The sequence below is a fragment of the Neltuma alba genome, unplaced genomic scaffold (assembly GCF_004799145.2).
Source record: "Neltuma alba isolate B1F8T4 unplaced genomic scaffold, ASM479914v2 tig00002445_pilon, whole genome shotgun sequence".
Classification (NCBI taxonomy): domain Eukaryota; kingdom Viridiplantae; phylum Streptophyta; class Magnoliopsida; order Fabales; family Fabaceae; genus Neltuma; species Neltuma alba.
Genome location: NW_021632863.1, coordinates 21,589 through 38,943, shown reverse-complemented (window position 1 = coordinate 38,943; position 17,355 = coordinate 21,589). Strand labels below are relative to the sequence as shown.

The 17,355-nt window shown below is 35.1% G+C and overlaps 3 protein-coding genes across 3 annotated transcripts; 1 reads left to right on the top strand and 2 right to left on the bottom strand.

Annotated features, from left to right (window-relative positions):
- The first annotated feature begins 3,117 nt into the window (after positions 1–3,117).
- Positions 3,118–5,452, top strand: LOC114727462 (isoflavone reductase homolog PCBER-like). Its single transcript, XM_028914173.1, has 5 exons — positions 3,118–3,391; positions 3,861–3,995; positions 4,323–4,560; positions 4,661–4,864; positions 5,084–5,452. Exons 1-5 carry the CDS (start codon positions 3,209–3,211, stop codon positions 5,248–5,250), a joined length of 927 nt encoding a protein of 308 aa, XP_028770006.1. The 5' UTR covers positions 3,118–3,208; the 3' UTR covers positions 5,251–5,452.
- Positions 5,453–5,908: 456 nt separating this feature from the next.
- On the bottom strand, positions 5,909–12,486 carry LOC114727404 (adoMet-dependent rRNA methyltransferase spb1). Its single transcript, XM_028914117.1, has 11 exons — positions 11,772–12,486; positions 11,124–11,171; positions 10,873–11,031; positions 10,727–10,773; positions 10,333–10,489; positions 10,178–10,239; positions 9,860–10,067; positions 9,042–9,131; positions 7,941–8,083; positions 7,709–7,835; positions 5,909–7,045 (listed from the first exon to the last, which is right to left on the bottom strand). Exons 1-11 carry the CDS (start codon positions 12,243–12,245, stop codon positions 6,053–6,055), a joined length of 2,508 nt encoding a protein of 835 aa, XP_028769950.1. The 5' UTR covers positions 12,246–12,486; the 3' UTR covers positions 5,909–6,052.
- On the bottom strand, positions 12,320–17,164 carry LOC114727453 (alpha-L-arabinofuranosidase 1-like). The gene is made up of 14 exons (XM_028914163.1): positions 17,006–17,164; positions 16,877–16,931; positions 16,600–16,790; positions 16,390–16,512; positions 16,146–16,286; positions 15,993–16,062; positions 15,743–15,888; positions 15,554–15,652; positions 15,025–15,464; positions 14,868–14,924; positions 14,578–14,770; positions 14,328–14,471; positions 14,098–14,189; positions 12,320–12,500 (listed from the first exon to the last, which is right to left on the bottom strand). The coding sequence occupies exons 1-14, from the start codon at positions 17,162–17,164 to the stop codon at positions 12,320–12,322; spliced, it is 2,091 nt and encodes a 696-aa protein (XP_028769996.1).
- Between the last annotated feature and the right edge of the window lie 191 nt (positions 17,165–17,355).

The window sequence follows — 17,355 nt, the reverse complement described above, 5'->3', positions numbered from 1 at the left end:
AATAAGTTAAATTCGTTATTTGTAATAAATATGTATTGTCTTTCCTAAAATCCTTTACTAACCAATTGTGTTGACTAGGACTACTATTATTAGAAAGATTACATTGAAAAAATTATAAAATATTAGAGACAAAGTGTATTTAGATCTTATATTTAAGAGTAAAATAAAAGTCAAACGATGTCTTATACTACCACCTCCGGTCCTTAATATAAGACCCTGTTTGACTTTTATTTTGGTCCTAAATATAGACCCCAATTCATTTTGTCTTTCATATTTATGCATTTTTTCCCAAGGTAGTCCTTCTAATAATTATAGTCTAGCTAATATAGTTGATTAGTAAGGATATTTTAGGAAAGAAAACACCTATTTATTACAAATAACTAACTTAACTTCTTTCCTTAATCTCCTCAAATCAGTCAACTGGATCTTATAATAGGATCGGAGGTAGTATTAAGGACCGGAGGTAGTCTATATATAGGAATTAAAATTGATACATAAAAAGGTGATGTTAGTTGATGGATGAAGTGATGAATGAAATTGCATGCACGCAGAATCGTCATATCCGGAGGTAGTGTTACTGTCAATAGGACACTCGTGTTTTGTGAAGGGAGATCAAACTAGGTTTGAGATAGAGCCATCATTTGGAGTGGAGGCTTCTCAGCTCTATCCTGACGTCAACTTCACCACCGTGGATCAATTCCTTCAACGGTTTGTCTGAGAATACATCCTCTCATCAATTTGCCTGTCTCGTTAAACTGTACTGTATTGTAATAATCCTATGCCGTGTGTGTATGTGAGATATACACACACACATATATATATATATCTATGTATGTATGTTTGTTGTGAACGCGCATTATCATTGAATATCTTTTTTTTGGGAGGGGGTAAGAAATTGTGTTCGGAGTAGGGCCCATCCCATGCCAATTTAATCAACCACCTGTATATTTGGGCCCAACTCGTTGACCAAGTGTTTACTGGGTCACATTTTTTTTTTTTAAAATGTGAAGTAGTATGCGCTTAACTGAATATCCAGCGGGATATTCACGAATGGGAAGCTAAGCCCAAAGCAATGAGAGGGACTCCCCGGCTGACTCCCTCCAACGGTCCCCAGCTTGTGAATCTGATAAAAAAATTGTACAAATAACTGTTTAAAAAAATACTACTTTCGATTTTGTTTATAATCTACAAACAAGATCTTATTATTAAGACCGAAGTAGTACTAATATATTACTATCTCATCTCATCATAAATATAAAACTAATTAATTAATTTGTATAAATTAAAAAGTTTGTTAAGTTAGTTTGTAACAAATATATGTTACCTTTTTCTAAAATACCTTAACTAATCATGCGTATTAACTAAAACTATGATTTGATAAAAATTTAACATATTTACAAGAACTATTTTAAAAATAAATAAATAACCATAAGAGACAAAATATATTAATGTCTTATATTTAAAATAAAATTAAAAATTAAATCACTACCTCCGATCCTTAATATAAGATCTTATTTGATTTTTATTTTGATACTAATATAAGACCCCAATCTACTTTGTCTCTCATGTTTATGCATTTTTTTAAAGTGATCCTTCTAATAATAGTAGTTTTAGCAAATACACTTAATTAGTAAGAATATTTTAGGAAGACAACACTTATTTATTATAAATAATTAATTTAATTTTTTTTAATCTCTTCAAATTGGTTAACTAAGTTTTATAATTAAAACCGGAGGTAGTAGTTTTTATATTAAGTACAGAGATAGTTAATACTCCTCGGTCCTTAATATAGAACCTAATTTTGAGTTGGTTTTGATACTAAATATAAAATCCATTTCTCATATTTATCAATTTTTTTTAAATTACCCCTATGGATATTCTCTCAACCATAATTAAGTAGAAGAGAGAGGGGGTATTAAGAAAGATAATTAAGGTGTTTTAGAAAAAATGTGTCACTTTTTTTATAATTAACTAGCTTATCTAATTTTTTTAATTTAATAAATTAATTAAATAGATATTATATTAAGGGTGGGGAGTACTTTAGAAAAAATGCGGGCCACGATTTTGCATGTGGTATTATTGAAAAAAGAAATCTGATATTGTTTCCTTGGACAGCGAGATCGACTTCAGTGATGGGCTCTCATCGTACGTTCCCACTTTCTTTCGTTGGCCTGAAATGTGCTCTCCCTTTCATTCTAGAAAATTCGTCCACCTTTTCCCCCTTTTTTTTCCCCCACATCCACTGCTTCGGTTTCTAGACGCCGGCCTCGCTGCTCAATTGTGATTGTATAATCTCGGTAAGGTTTTGAAAAAAGAAAAATACCACTTATTTATTTTGAATTAATTTAATTTTTTTATCTTAAAAAAAAAACAGGGAAAAAATTGTCCCAGTGGTGGTTGCGCTGGTGAGGACCGCGTGACTGACTGCTTGTGGAATTACTCCTCCAGTTCTAATTATAAGACCCAATTGACTTATTTGAAGAGATTAAGGAAGTAAGTTAAGTTGGTTATTTATAATAAATAAGTGTTGTTATTCCTAAAATATTCTTGCTAATTAAGTATATTGGCTAAAACTATCATTATTAGAAGGATTATCTTAGAAAAAATGTATAAAATAAGAGAGAAAATGGATTGGGTCTTATAATTAGGACCAAATAAAAAGTCAAATTGAGTCTTATAATAAGACCGGAGGAGTAGCAAACAAGCTTGGTCACAAACAAGAAGCCGAATCTGGACACTTTATTATCAGACACATGTGCAAGCATCATGCTTCCGTAATGATCACACCATCTTCTACATCAAAAACTCAAACCGACATCTTAATCAAAGAAATTTAAGGCGTAATTAAGAAACATTTTGGACTCCAACTTCGCAGCTGAACATTTAATTCTTTCAGGATTCCGTGCACATCATATCATCCTCATGCCGTTTCTACAGTAAACAATGTATCTGGTCTAATTTTCACTTCAGGTTCGCGCTTGATGACATTCTTGTTTGCATTATGGCAAATATTAATTTATAAGAAAATATGTGGCTTAGTGTGTAATTTTATCTCCCGAAAGAAATGAACTAAGCTCTCCTCCTTGCCTTTATAAAGCCTGCTGCCATCACTTGCTGGACATACCACGCCACAAGGCGCGAATCATCTTTTATCAGTTAGAGCATCCTTCCCCTCTCGCTCTGTATCTCAGACCGGAGAAACTTTCCGATGGCTACGACTTCCAAGATTCTCTTCATCGGAGGCACCGGATATATAGGAAAGTTCATCGTCGAAGCCAGCGCCAAAGCCGGCCACCCAACCTTCGTTCTCATCCGAGAGTCCACTCTCTCCAACCCCGCAAAATCTCCGATCCTTGACAAGTTCAAGGCCTTGGGCGTCAACCTAGTGCATGTACGTAAATCCTCAAGCATTCTTGATTATTTTCCTGTTTTTCTACTTTGTACTTCACAGAACAGTGAATACGGCTTTTCTCCGTTTGGTAAAGTTGAAATGGGAAACATGGGAGAGAACGAAGCGTGTTGGTGTTGAACGAAGTGTATGAGCGTTTTCGTGCTTATCTTGTGGTTTTGGAACTGCAGCTGCCGTTTCACTCGGTTGCGAACGGCTTTTGATGAGTTTAATCGTCAATTCTAATATATTTTGTTTGAAATTGCTATACTACATTAATTATATCCGATTGTTTTAGCGGCTTTTATATTCTTCTGCACTGCTTATTTAGTACGAACGTCTTTGTTGGGAGGTTGGTTATACGACGCTTATTTTCATGATAATATTATTTGAATACTATTTTCATTTCGATTATTTCTCGTCAATGCCTTTCTGATGGAGGGTGAATGTGGTGTTCATCTTATATACGCAGGGAGATCTCTATGATCACCAGAGCTTGGTTAAGGCGATAAAGGAAGTTGATGTGGTGATCTCCACTGTAGGTCACATGCAGATAGCTGATCAAGATAAAATCATTTCTGCCATCAAAGAAGCAGGAAATATCAAGGTACAGCTTTTCAATTTTGTTATACTCCAATATTTCAGTATGTTCTTTTTATATAAATACTTTGTTTAACTAGTGTTTTATCTCAGCAATTTCATCTTTAATCTCTGTACCTGGTAAAATGGTGAGTCGCGCGTTTTGGATGAATTAGAAAAATTCTATATAGTGAGTGACAATTCTTTGCATGAAGGTTTCTCTTGTTACTGTAAGTCATTAGAAGATTAGAGGGTTCATACATCGTGTAATAAAACTGATCGAAATGTCGCGGTTGGAAAAATATGAATGAATATTTGGAGCTTCTTGTTTAAATGCAATTGTTTGGTTGCACAGAGATTCCTTCCTTCAGAGTTTGGAAATGATGTGGATCGAGTTCATGCAGTGGAACCTGCGAAAACTGCGTTTGCTAGTAAGGCCAAAATTCGCCGAGCCACTGAGGCTGCGGGAATTCCTTTTACTTATGTGTCTTGCAACTTCTTCGCTGGTTATTTCCTACCCAATCTGTCACAGCCTGGTGCCACTGCACCTCCAAGAGATAAAGTTGTCATCCTGGGGGATGGAAACCCCAAAGGTAAGAACTAAAAGCTAAGTTTTACATCAATCAGTTATAGAAACAAACATTAATTACTGTCATTAGCAGATTCCAATCAACCTTCTTTTGATCTCAACAGCTGTTTTTAACAAGGAAGACGATATAGGCACCTATACAATCAAAGCTGTGGATGACCCAAGAACCTTGAACAAAATTCTCTACATCAGACCCCCTCTCAACACCTACTCGTTTAACGACCTTGTATCTCTCTGGGAGAAGAAGATTGGCAAAACTTTGGAAAGGGTCTACGTTCCAGAGGAGCAACTCTTGAAGCAGATTCAAGGTAATGATTGAGTGCTAATTTTGTTTCTTCAAATTTGTTCAAGTGAAATATTTTCTGCCTTAAAATCCAAGGAAAAAAATTCTGCCCCATCAGTAGTTTGAGATGTGATTGTTTCAAGAATTGGATTGTGTTTGAACTTTGAATGCTGGGCACGGAACTTCCTCATTTGTCAGGATGTGCATGTTTTGACAGTAGCGACTCATTTCTTGCATTTGACAGATTCCCGTCCTCCCGCCAACGTGATACTGTCAATTGGGCACTCCGTGTTTGTGAAGGGAGATCACACTAACTTCGAAATTGAGCCATCTTTTGGAGTGGAGGCTTCGGCTTTCTATCCTGATGTGAAGTACACCACTGTGGATGAATACCTCAATCAGTTTGTCTGAGGGGGGGAAAAAATTGAGCTCTCGGGTACGTGGGGAAGAATTTACTGTTCAAATAATTCATCATGTAGCTGTAGTGAATGGTGATGCTGAAAGATGCACGTTTCCCCAGTAGTTTGCTTTATGAACAAAACATGCGCGAAGATATCTGTGTCACTTTTATCCTTTTTTTTTAACTGTTGATTTTTACTTTCATCTTCATACTCGTTTGCCGGATATTTCGAGGATATCATTTCCGACTGGAAGAAGGGATCTACCAATCCCCTCGAAACATTTTGACAGTTGCTTGGGCATATATCCACCATTTCAATGACTCATCAATTTTCTAGGTGACAAGTAATTTTTCAATCATCTCTGTGAACATACTTATAAGTAGTTCCAAACAATTTAATTTAGTAATTTCTAACTTTTTTGGCCAATCAATAATTACAAAATACGAAATTCATATACAACCGGACTGCCCTTTTCTCGACCCATTGCCACTGCCTGCCTCAATTCTTATACAACTTTATTTCTCACATTTTAATAAATTTAGAAATATAAAAATAAATGTAATCTTAAAAAGGGCTAGAGGGGGGAAAAAGCAAATCAGGCAAAATAATAATATTTTGAGAAAATTTCTGCTTTTACTATTCTTTAAATATTAAAATGAAATTGAGAATATGGTAACAAAACAAATATAATAATCTACTGGTAAAATAAGAATAATAAGTAACCAAAATAGAAATAGAAAGAAGGTCAAATGCAACGAGAAGAGAACAGTCCAATCTGTAAGTCAAAATTTGCCCAACAATATCCCTTGATTTCACTTTCTACCCTGTTTCGGAGTCTTTGAAGATGCTTTGCCCTTGGGTGCTTTGACGCCCTTCTTGGAACTTCCTTTTCCAGGTTTACCCATTCCCCGCTTCCTAAGATCCTTCTTCATCCTCCGATCAACAAGGACCTTCCCCTTGCCTGTCTTAACTTGGACCCCTTTCTTTGCAACTACATATTCCTTTTGAGGCTTCTTTGGCGCAGCTTTCTTATATAGCCGTTCGATTTGCTTCCCCTTGGAACGATCAGATATATCTGCTTGCTCTGATATAGCATTGGCCTTCTTTCGTACCTTCTCAAGTTTCTTCATTGCAGCACGCTTCTTTCGTGCTTTGGCCTCTGCAACCTTTTTGGCAGGTCGAGCATTGATTTCCTTAAATTGTGCTTTCATTGCCTCAATTTCCTCTTTGGTCACTGGCTTTATTAGTTGGCGATGGCGCCTTTCCTCCTCCACGAACCACTTGGGCAATCCCGCCTCATCTTCATTCATATACTTGTTGTAAGCATCGTCTAGCATCCGTTCCCGTTGCTTTTTCATCCGACACTTCTTTGCGTAAGCTAATATCTCGGCTTTTTCCTCAACAGAATAATTATCAACATCTTCCGACTCCGACGATGAGTCATCACTTGAATCAGTAGCAGGAGCGGGAACTATTTCAAAATCATCCTCTACCTTGGGTGCTTGAGATTTAAGGTTATTCATTCCAGCAGAAGACTTTGTCTTGTTTTTTATTGACTCCTTTGCAACAGAAGGCTTTTCCTCATGCTCAGCTACATCCATGTCATCTTCACTACCCTCGTTTCCAAGGTCCCCTTCCTCTACAGCTTCGGCAAAGACATCTTGACTAAACCATTTCTTCATTATCTCCTCTCGGGTGGGCTCTAAACCTTCATCAAGAGGAACCATCAGAGGATTTGCTTCTTGATCTCCTTGCTCTTCATCAGAATCATACTTGGAGTGAACAATATTATCAGCCTCACCATCCTGCACGGCCAAAAAATCTTAACGTTAGTTTACATGAATTGATAATTTTTCATCCCATCAACATAAATACATACGCTTCACAAAAACTATCGAGACTCAAATAATTTTTCAGCTATGTAACTTTTCCAGGACTATCCAGCTGAGCAATGCAGATCTCGAAGACAGATTCATGTGTAATCATGCTTCGAATTATCAAACATATTTAGATCACACCATATATGAAATAATTGGATATCATAATAACCAGTTTCGTTTATTCACTAACATTGTCCATGCTCATTTTTTTTCCCATTTTAGATAACTGATGACTAGACAACACTTTCACCAATGTTGTGTCATTAGTTATGATAAGAAAAAAACTTCTATGGTGGTAAATTAATTATTACTTTTTTTTTATAAACAAATTAATTATTACTTATCATGTCAGATTTTTATATCTCCTGTACACCACTCAAGAAAAAATAACTAATTACACAACCGCGACATGACATATGACATATGACATGATAGGAGAGCAAAATAAATATTAAGCAAACACAACAAAGTAGTGGAACAACCATACCAAGTCTAAGTATATCCCTAAAATTTCATCCAGAAAGAATCAAGTCGCAAAGAACATTCAAAGTACAAGATCAACCATAATCACAGAAAAGAGTTACATACCTCCAACAGTTGATTCTCCACTTCATAGGATTTCTTCACGCGCTTCCGTTGCTTTGCGGTACCTTCCTTTTTAGCCATGATACGTTCATAGGCTTGATCAAATAACTCTTCCATTTTCTCATCATATCTGAGTATCCAGATATATTAGTTATGATACGACAAGTTAAATGAAATAACGTAAGTGATTACATAACAGAATAACAGCAACAACGCTAGAGGACTCATCTATCACCTTCTATGCTCTTCATCAGAATCTTCTACGTCACTAGATGAATTCTCTTGACCATCATTTGTTTCTTCATTATCACTATCCTTCAATTCATCTTCATCACCATCATATTCTGTAGTAGATAATGTTACTAGATCCTTCTTCCCCTGGAGTGCAATCATAACAGCCAAGAAAATAATGTAATGCCAAATCATAGAAGCTTCTCACATCCAATAAAATAATTCAACATTCAAGTAAATATCATAAAGCCCACGTTATAAAACTCACAAATAATTCCAATAATGAACAGCAAAAATGACCCAACCCATAAGGTAAGCAATAACCTATTTCTCATTTTTCATCAGGAGAATGGGTAAGGACCTCGGAGAACATGTGCCCAAGTAAAAAGTATTAGGCTTACTTTAAGAAAAGAAAAAAGGAAAAATAGGCAACATCCAATGAAGTGCAAATACGCCCAACTCCAGGTAATGTTAACATGTAGAGCACAGATAATGCATTAGATTTTCATGATGTAGTTGGCAAGAAGAAGAAGATTTTGGTGATAGGAATATGACGTCTGATCCAGCAAATGAAAGTATTATACGCTTGGAATGTCAAGAACAGGGCTTAGGCACATATAAGAGCTTGGAGACCATTTGGGTGCGACATATTTGACATGATACTGCTAGCATACAACAATACGATGCGTAGGAATATGCAGCCCCCTATGAGGAACACACGTAGCTTTAGATTATTAAGTAGTTTCTACATCAAATCTTGTAAATTAACACAACCAGGCTTTTAGATTCTATTCAATTAATATATATATATATAAATATATATATTAAAGTAAGAAGGCGTCCATGCTTCATAGGTAGAATGAAACTTGTATTAAGTCTAGAAAGGGGTTGGCTGTGATTGTTTTCAAATGAGTTGTGTGTATAACCAAATCCTCCCTGTTGCCAAAGTCAATTCTTGGCAAATATTTATTTAGACCCACAACACGAGGTTTCTGCATCCCTAAAGAGGAAAAACCGAAGGGTTCAAAATGAAACTTTAATGGGTGTATGTCAATAGATCTAATATCATTTTGTAAACCAAAAAGCTTGGATAGTGAAAGCATACCTTGATAGATGAAAGAGAAAACAACTCGTGATCAATATAACCATCTTCTAATGCATCGATTTGCATCCCAGTTGCTTGGCGTGCCTTCTCCTAAAAGAGACAATTGATTTGATCAACAAATTAGCTCAAACCGGTCCACTCATCAAAAGCAAGGCTGTCGAGGAAAACACAACTAAACTTGTTAAACTAAACATAAGTAAAAGGTTATAGAAGGAACTGGGGAGTGTCAGCCAGTCTGATGCACCCGAATGACTTACCGCTCAAGCCTAAACCAGAAGATGAATTACAAACAAAGCAATATATCAATCTTCAATGCCATATAAAATGGGTTCTTTCTTTTCCATTAAAAGGGCGAAGGGGAATTGAGATGAACGGATTTAGGGTCCTGTGTGGTTTTTCTACTGGTCATAAATCATCATTCTACTTTTCAGCACTGACCAAGAAGGAACATATTTAACGTTGGTTAAGGCCACTTAAAAAATGTGACGCTTAAAAAGGAAAAGAAAAAGAAAAAGAGGAAAGAACAAAATCCTCTGCCTAGGTAGATTCATAAAGCATGTCCACACGAAGACTCATCACAAGATCAGGCCAAAAGCAGAACTCGAGGTTAACTTAAAAAAGAACCTGAAATAACTCTTACATTGAAAATGCAAACCAAGAAAGCTCCAAGACTAATTGTTAAACCAGAGATTATGTATATATTTTTAAAATGACATTATAAACAGCAAAAGCAGATTATTAATCATGATTTTATGAATATGCAATGAGAGGAACACATTTATTTAGCATTACGTGTCATCAGTCTAGTCTCTACAAACCTTCGCTTTTCTTTTGGCCAGACGCTTCTTTTCATGTTTCCTCTTGCGGTCCATTGCATAAGTCAATTCCTCCATTTGATTAAGTATTTTATCATCTTCATCCTCCTTATTATCATCATCCTTCTTATTCTCATCTTCCACTTCAGTCCTCATAGGAGTATCACTCTTTTCCGTGCGTGACAAAGCTTTTCTTATGTGAATCCGCCACCTACATATCATATAAAATACAACCCCAAAAAAGTTGAACCAAAATGAGTATTGAGCTTTTCTCAAGTATGCTAAAAACACAAAAGAAAAAGATACAAGTAAAATAAGTACTTTAGCAGATGCTTGAAGTCTTGCTTCCCCAAAACCCGTAAATCATCACAGAGAGCTTTCACCTGCCACAGAAATACATTCAATTTATTTGATATAAACATCCGTTAATAGGTTTTCAAATCGTTATAGAATGTTTGAGCACAAAAAATAAATACCTCTTCTGTTGTTGAGTCGTGATCCTTGATTATTAAATCAGCCGGATCATTGAAGGTTATGGAAGTGACGGTACCAAGGATCTCTAAAGGGGAATCTGACCAGATAAAATTTGCAGCTGAAGACACCTTCCTTAATGTCGTATCTCCATCTTCATAGCTGGAAACAAAGGATAACAATCAAAACCTAATCCATAGACAGCATGAATGGATTAAATACCTAACATGAATGAATAAATCTAACTATTTCATTGGCATAAATCAAGAACTGCTCCTTTTCTCATAATACCATACTAGTTAGTTTCATGCAAGGTCAAACTTGATCAGGTTAGCAACCTGATTACCCATTTTCAAGGCCTAAACATTAAAAGGTCTACTTATGAGGTATGGGAATTACCCGCCACGATGTCTCTTTTGCTTTGTTGTTCTAAGAACATCCACCACCTACATTAATTATCAATAAAATGAAATGAGAAATAAACAGGTAATAAGAAAAATGTAGTCATTAATTAGGCAGTAGTTCCAACATCTCAAACAAATTACCTTTGTCTGAGGCTCCACAGAACCCTGAAACAAATGCTTCACATCAAGAAGACGTGGGTCAATCTTCGCAGGGGCCTTATACTTAAGGCCAAGAACATATATTTCTGCAGATTCAGAACGACTAGCCGCTGGTTTATCCACCTCAATCTTTTCAAATAACTAAAGTGCCAAAAAGTACTAGCATCAGACAACTTTGAACAAGTCATTTAAACACTATATGACCAAAGCATATAAAACAAATTAAAAATCACCTGTTTCATGCAATACAGAATGGAACTGTAATCCTGTGACCTGAAAATCTAATGCGGGGGAAAATAGTAATTAGAGACAATCTGACAAAACCAAGAACAGGATATCTGCATAACCTAAGTCTACATACCAAGGAATCCTTCTTAAGTTAGGAAGGGGAATATAGCACTTTAAATCTAAACTAATCTAATAGCTGGTATTAGATTTTTCCATCTTTGAACATCATCAGAAGTAGATGCTAAATTTTAAGTAACAATTGAAAACTAGTAAAAGGAAAATGGCATTTTGAAATATATTTTTCTGTGTAAGAACTTTAGCCCTGTTATAAAGTAAATCCGACAGGCATAATTCAGTAAAGGAAGATAAGGGAGCAGGAAAAATATGTACATGTGCAATTTATATACATGCCGCCTTGCCCTGTAAGTGTAACCAAAAAGTAACAAGCCGAAAGTTTGAACAGAAATGCAACAGAATGGATGAAAACCGTTAGAAAGTTCATATTGCACAGACTACCTAATTCCAAAATGTCCACAAGGGAGCAACTCTTTTGCTCAGAAATCTTTTCCCTTAAACTGGCTACATGAATTCCTCATCTTAGAATTGCATATTATCCAATAATGTCATTGTGTGAAACACCCACGGTGACATACCTTGGTGACAAATGTACCCTTGGGTGCCAAAAACTGAGTGGCCAACTTGACCGAATCAATTACTAAAGCGTTTTGACTCATGGCTTCCTGAGCCCATGCTCCACCAATATTGGGCGATCCATCGTGCAGAATTACATCAAAGGCCGAGCAGCCATGTTCATTCATCAACTTCTTAATCTTCGCCTTGCACTCAGGCTTCGTTATGTCCTCCTGAATAGCGATTGCACCTCTAATAGGTGCAATCGGAGCCAAGTCGACACCGAGGACGAGATGATCAACCGGAACGCGTTGGACGGCCACCTGCATCCAGCCACCTGGCGCCGCACAGAGGTCGAGAACGGCATGGGCAGATTCAAGAAACCGAAACTTAGAATTGAGCTGGACAAGCTTCCATGAAGCCCTGGATCTGTAGCCATGTTCTTTGGCTAAGTGGTAGTACTTATCCAAACGATGCTTACCCTTTGCCTTCCCCATAAGTTCGGCTCAGCCCTAGAAGGGAAGCCTGAGTCAATAAGAATACGTCAGGGGAGGAACTGAGTAAGATAAATTCAGACGGAGGAGGTGGCGCGCTGCGAATCGGTGCGAATGCGATGAAGGAAAGTCAGACGAAGCCAAAGGAGGAAGAGAGATTGATCAGATGGTGCAGCAGTGCTGTCGAAAGCCGAAAGTAGTGCTGCAGCTCTGCCAGGAGACGTTGTAGCGGAGCTGAGGAGGAGAGAACGAAAACAGCTACAAAGGAAACGCCTAGGGGTTTAGGAGGACTTAACAGCGACGGCGTCACAACGATCAAGGAACGCCCTTAAGATTTAACTAACTAGTCCAGAACCCGCGGAGCGGGTTCTGGGCTAGTTAGCCCGAAGTAGTTATGGGCTTGACAACCCGCCTCCAAACGGGCCGTGAGTTCATTGCGATAGCAAATCACAGGCCCAACCCATAGCTTCCTCTAACATCACTGATCATTCAAACGGTCAAACCCACACCTTCTCCAAACAACCCATTCAAAATCCTTAAAAAAAATTTATCAGAAAAAGAAAGCCTAAAAATCTGACACTCTAATAATTAATTAAATCATTACGCTGAAGTTTTTTTATTAATTAAATTATCATTATCATTATTTAAAAAATTATATAATTATAATTTTTTATGACCTGATTAACTGATATTAATGTTTGATTATACCAGTTTGGCCGAAAAACTGAGTTCTAATTTTTTCGGTCATAAAAAAAAACTGAGTTCTAATTTAGAAGATAAAATTGGAGCCCTGGATTGCACAAGGTAAAGTATTAAGTATGACAACTAATATATTAACTTTTTACTTAAGAGCGCCTTTGATCTTTTCTATGAAATTTTAGTTTGATCATTTAATTTTATAAAACAACTTTCACTGTTCTAATTCTAACTCCTTCCTTAATTTCAGGTAATATTTTTGTGACAATTATTGTTATTTTAAAAAATTAAACTTAATTGGCCAATATTCGATAATATTTTATCAATATATAAAATTTTAATATTGATATTTTTATAATTTTTTCTCCGGCGCATTTTTTATTAATGATATTAAGAATGAATAAGCATTATATAAGATTAAATATAAAAAAGAACTAAAGATGTGATTTTACCTTTTTTAGATTTATGTCTTTTTTTATAACAAGATTTATATCTACTCAAGGTGAGGTGATGGTGTTCAAAATATTCATTGGATGTAATTTTCGAACTAAGAACAATATTTCCAATTATAAATTATTACGTTCATCTCGGTGTAACCATTTCGTCGTTGAAGGAAAAAATGTTAACATGTTAGCTTAATTCCAAATACAAAAGCCCTTCGAATCTGTACAGTTCATAAAATTAGAGTTTCGACTTGTTAGATGGTGCGTGATGTTTTAACTTCTAAGAAGCAGATAAGCACCAATTTAATTATTTCTAATTAACTTTTTACTTCAGAAAATTTTATTATTTTATTCCATATAGACTATATAAGAACAAGAAAAAAATTATAAATAATCAGTTATTATTTATTATAAAATAAATGAGAAGTAATAATTTGGTGACGTGAAATGGAAGGGGGAAAAAGGGAAGAGGAAGAGAAATGAGGGAAGGTTAGAAAAATATAAATGCTTTATTCAGTAAGTTTGAATACAACTGGAAAACTTTACTAAGAGTCCTAAAAATAATAAAATAATTCAAATCAAAAACCAAACCCTAATCTAATTTGAATCAAAACCTAATCCTATCATTAAAAGATAAAAATAACAGACCGGCAAAAAAAAGATTAAAAAAAACTGAAATAATTCTGAAATAATGAAGAAAAACTATTGACTAAGACAGAGGCAAGTCAAATGCTGTGACGGAATTTGCTGGAAGTGTGACTAGCATTTCTGTGCTGGGATCATCCAGTGGACTCTGCACTGGCACAATCTACACCACACAAAAAAAAAAGAAAGAAAATAATTAGAAGTGTATATATATATAAATAATTTTCAAATGCATTTATTTATATTAATATTCTCCAATAAAAAAATGCTGAGGTGACGAAGAAATTAAAATATTGTATACCTTTCTAGGCTTATCAAAACTATTCTCGTCCCATACACTACCAGATGTGAGTAGTGTCTTTGTCGCACCACTAAAATCCACGTCATCGTCCAAGCCATTTATTGTAATATTAAACCTCGTTGAGTTATCGTGAAAGTTCACCACCTATCATTTATCAAAATAAGTCAGATAGAGTGAAGCACTTGGCACGTGTAATTAATTATTTAATCACTTGATTAAATTAAAAGACAGATGATTATCTATACATTACCTTAATCCTTAAATAACTCTTCTTAGTCTCTTGATCTTCCCAACGAATCGCAGTTGCAATTAGTGTAGATGGAGCTTCGAGTTTTGAATCCAGATACGTAGCTCCGCTTGATGTGGTAAATAACTGTTGCAACCAATAACTAGGAATACCATAGCTTCGATGAGAGTCAAACACGATAGCATCAGGTGTCCACCTACAAATTTATAAAGATCACAATTATTTTTAATCTTAAGGCATAAAGACGAATAATAAATATATTTGATTAAAAATAAAAAAAATAAAAACATTACCGCTTATCATTTGCATTCACAAAAAGTGGTGCATAACTAACCATTTCGACTAGATCACTGCATTAAAACGTGAGAAGAATTAATAAAAAATTTGAATATGAAGATACAAATCAATAAATAATAAATTATTACAAGAGTTAAAAAAAAAATAACAAACCTATTCTTTTCCAAACCCATTAAAAATCCAGCTTCACCAAGGGCAGATAAAAGAGTGCCGTTTCTAGCATCATCTTTCCAAACTGCGTACTCACTAACAAAGGCTTTGGCACCGGTACGATTTTGATAATCAAATTTGTCATGCAATGAGAAGATATCATGGGAAGATGTATATTTATGGTAGTCATAAAAATCAGCAGGCATATCCAAGGGACTTTCAGTGGCATCACAATTTGTGATCATTTTTATATCTGGATAATGATGTTTTATAGCATTATAAAACTTGAGATAATTTCCAAGATAGTTATCTTTGCCACAGTCTTCATTTCCAATCGCAACATATCGCAAATCAAAGGGTTTGGGATGTCCATATTTAGCTCTTAATTTGCCCCATTTTGATGTGACAGGACCTCTTGCAAACTCAATTCCATCTAAAGCTTCCTAAAATATGAAAAATAATAATCATATTTAGGATAAACAATAAAAGATGGACTTTTATTGAAAAAGATATGAAAAATTAAAATTTATACTTGCACAAAAGGACCGATGTTGGATGTATTGACTTGATCATGATGACTGATACCATTGTTAAATACCCATACTGGAAGTGTCTTAAGATCCTCCGCAAGCTATTCAAAAATAACAAGATATAACATGAATACACGTGTAGTGTAAAAAATAGAAGAACCATATTTAGAAAGAACTTAAAAGAAACATACTTGAAGAAATTCTAGATATCCAAAGCCATCATCAGTCCAATAACCCCATACATCATTAAAGTGACCAGGTCTTTTTTCTCTTGGTCCAATGGTGTCTTTCCATCTAAATGCATTTCTCAACCAATCTCCTTCTACGTAGCAACCACCTAATACATGAAATTAATAGGAAAAAAATAGTTGTCATAATATCCAAATGATAAGTTATTTTAAATAATCCTTATCATGTAATTTATTTTATATTTATGCATACCAGGAAATCTAAGAAATCTTGGTTTCAAATCTGCAACCATTTGAAAAAGATCCTTTCGAAAACCATGTCCCTATACCAAAAGAAATAAAATGAGTAACAGAAAAAGGAAAAAAGGTGTTATTATACATATGCTTAAAATCAAATATGTCAAACCTTGTGTGTGTCTAAAGGCAAAGCTGAGATTTGATCCAACCATAATGTTCCCTGTTTGGTTGTTGTTATCTGAAGACTTGAATTAAAGTCCGATGCCTTAGCTTTGAGAACCAATTGTATCTTTTTCCAATTTGGAAGATGCTTTCTATTTAAAAAAGAAAAAAAAGAAAACAAAACATTAAATTACATGACGTGCTAAATATATAAGAAGACAGTTATTTTGCAATCAAACCGTTATTATTACTAACCTAATGTTAGCAGAAGCCAACTCTTTTCCATTTGCTCCCACAAATGCAATTTTCAAGTCAACTGGTTTTGGTGATCTCGCATAAAAAGTTACCTTATATTTCTTTCCCTTCTGAACATTCTAAATTTAAAAAAAAAAAAAAAGTCAAAATAGTGGTAAAATATGAGAAATAGTAATACAAATGAAATATTAGAATTATAGTCTCACCATGCCCCAAAATCCAGGATTAGAGAGACCAACTCCCACTAACGAATTTTTCATGATATCCAATCGTGCTGCAATTTTATTGCGAGGAAAAGGAGATGAACGCTCTGTTGTCACACGTATAGTTGACTCATCTCCAATAATTGACCATGGGAATATATTTGAAGGAATTTGACTACCCCCAGCTTCAAAACCTTGATGAGCATTACAAATACATGATTAATAAATAATAAAAGGAATATATAAAAACTCTGAAGGAACACAAAATTGAAATAGTTACCTGCATTGTCAACAAGCTCAGCCCACAATCCTCCAGCTCCCGCATGATTAATTTCCTAAGGAACAAATAATCAGATATTTTACAATTCAAAATCTGTATAGAAATCCATGCACAGGAACGCATATTCACCTCGAAAAATATTCCAAAGAATGTTTCTGGAATTTTCCTTCCAAATTGAGCATTGACAACTAAGGAAGGGGTTGGATTATCATCAGCAATAACGTGGAAAGCAAAAGAAAAAAGAACAAGCAAGAGAATCGAAAATGAAGCTTTAATAAAGAAAGCCATCTCTCTTATCTCTCTTAGTCACTTGAGTTACTTGTGGTTTTTTCACTCTTCTCTGCACGGTTTATATAGAGACGAGGAGTCTTATCGAAAAAATATATAGAGATTAGGATTAGGATCGAGATATGGATATACCGTTATATTAAAAAAATGTAATCATAAAATTATCAGATAATGAGTCTCTACAAAATCTC